This window comes from Galeopterus variegatus, unplaced genomic scaffold (assembly GCF_000696425.1).
Source record: "Galeopterus variegatus unplaced genomic scaffold, G_variegatus-3.0.2 Scaffold9824, whole genome shotgun sequence".
NCBI lineage: Eukaryota > Metazoa > Chordata > Mammalia > Dermoptera > Cynocephalidae > Galeopterus > Galeopterus variegatus.
The window spans coordinates 4,092-5,138 of NW_007735935.1; the positions used below are offsets into that span (position 1 = coordinate 4,092).

At 52.2% G+C, this 1,047-nt stretch overlaps 1 protein-coding gene across 1 annotated transcript in view; it reads left to right on the forward strand.

Moving 5' to 3' along the window:
* The first annotated feature begins 552 nt into the window (after window positions 1-552).
* LOC103609586 (triple functional domain protein-like) overlaps window positions 553-1,047 on the forward strand; it is a 64,192-nt gene continuing 63,697 nt past the window's right edge. Inside the window, exon 1 of the mRNA XM_008593886.1 lies at window positions 553-784. Within this exon, the coding sequence (XP_008592108.1) occupies window positions 673-784 (112 nt within the window). The 5' untranslated portion in view covers window positions 553-672. The remainder of the gene's footprint in view (window positions 785-1,047) is intronic.

Here is a 1,047-nt window from a genome sequence, read left to right on the forward strand (position 1 = left end):
TCACACGTAAGGATGATTGTTTTCACTTCCATGGCTGCTTCCTGTGAGAGAGAATGAAGATATGTTTTTAATAAGTAAGGAGTGGCATTGCAGCACAGTGATGTAACCAGTTGGCTATTAGACCGCATTACATCCCTCTTTTTATCAAGTCACATCAGGAGGCGCTGTTTGTTGTGAGCCTCAGGAGGACCTCCCTCCAGATGTACACAAAGCCCAAGTCAGCGAAGCCTTCAGAAAGCCTGGCGCGGGGAGGGCATCTGTCACTGTACATTTCACTCCGCAAGGCAATTGCAGCTCTGGCTAGCGCACGAGAGGGGAGACATCTGGCTTCCAGGGTGCCTTAAGAATTTCCTTGAGCTTCAATTAGAGGCAGCGTGGTAGAATGTAATCCACTGCGTCTGGATATTCCCACATGTGAAACCCAACCACAGCGCAGCGCTCAGAGCCAGCAGAGGGAGAGGAGCCGTGCTCGGGCTGGACCATGGGCTGCCTCTGTCGGAGCTGCGTGGTCCCTGTCTGTGTGCCTGTCCCTGTTGTGTCCCCAGCCTGTGTCTGAGTGTCTGTTGAAGCGTTCTCTGATTTTGCTGCTGAGTGGGTTGCTCCAGCTGCCTTGTAGGGAGAGGTAGGGTAGGGGTTCCAAACCTTCAGCCTGGTGTCAGCTCCCCATGCACCATGCCAAACGGGATTAAGCCGATTGACACGCTGGACTCGCTTTCCTCTGTCAGCTCAGCCTACTGCAGTGGCGGCCAGCCGGGCACCTGCAAGTACTGGATCCTCGACCTAGGTACACTAGCTTTCTGCAGATGCTCGGGCCTCGCTTCTTTATCTCTGCCTATTTTCTTTCAGGTGGCTGCTGGAGTGATTGCCGTGTGCTTTCCAACAAATGTTTTGTGCTTTGAAACTAAACCGTGTTATATGCATAATTACCACCTTGGGCAGGGGCTATGTGGGGACGGTTTGGGGGGGACCTCAAGGAGTGTGATGAGAAACTGGGAACAGTGCTCTGCACAGCCATTTGATGTTGTAAGGCATTTTTTTTTCCTTTTT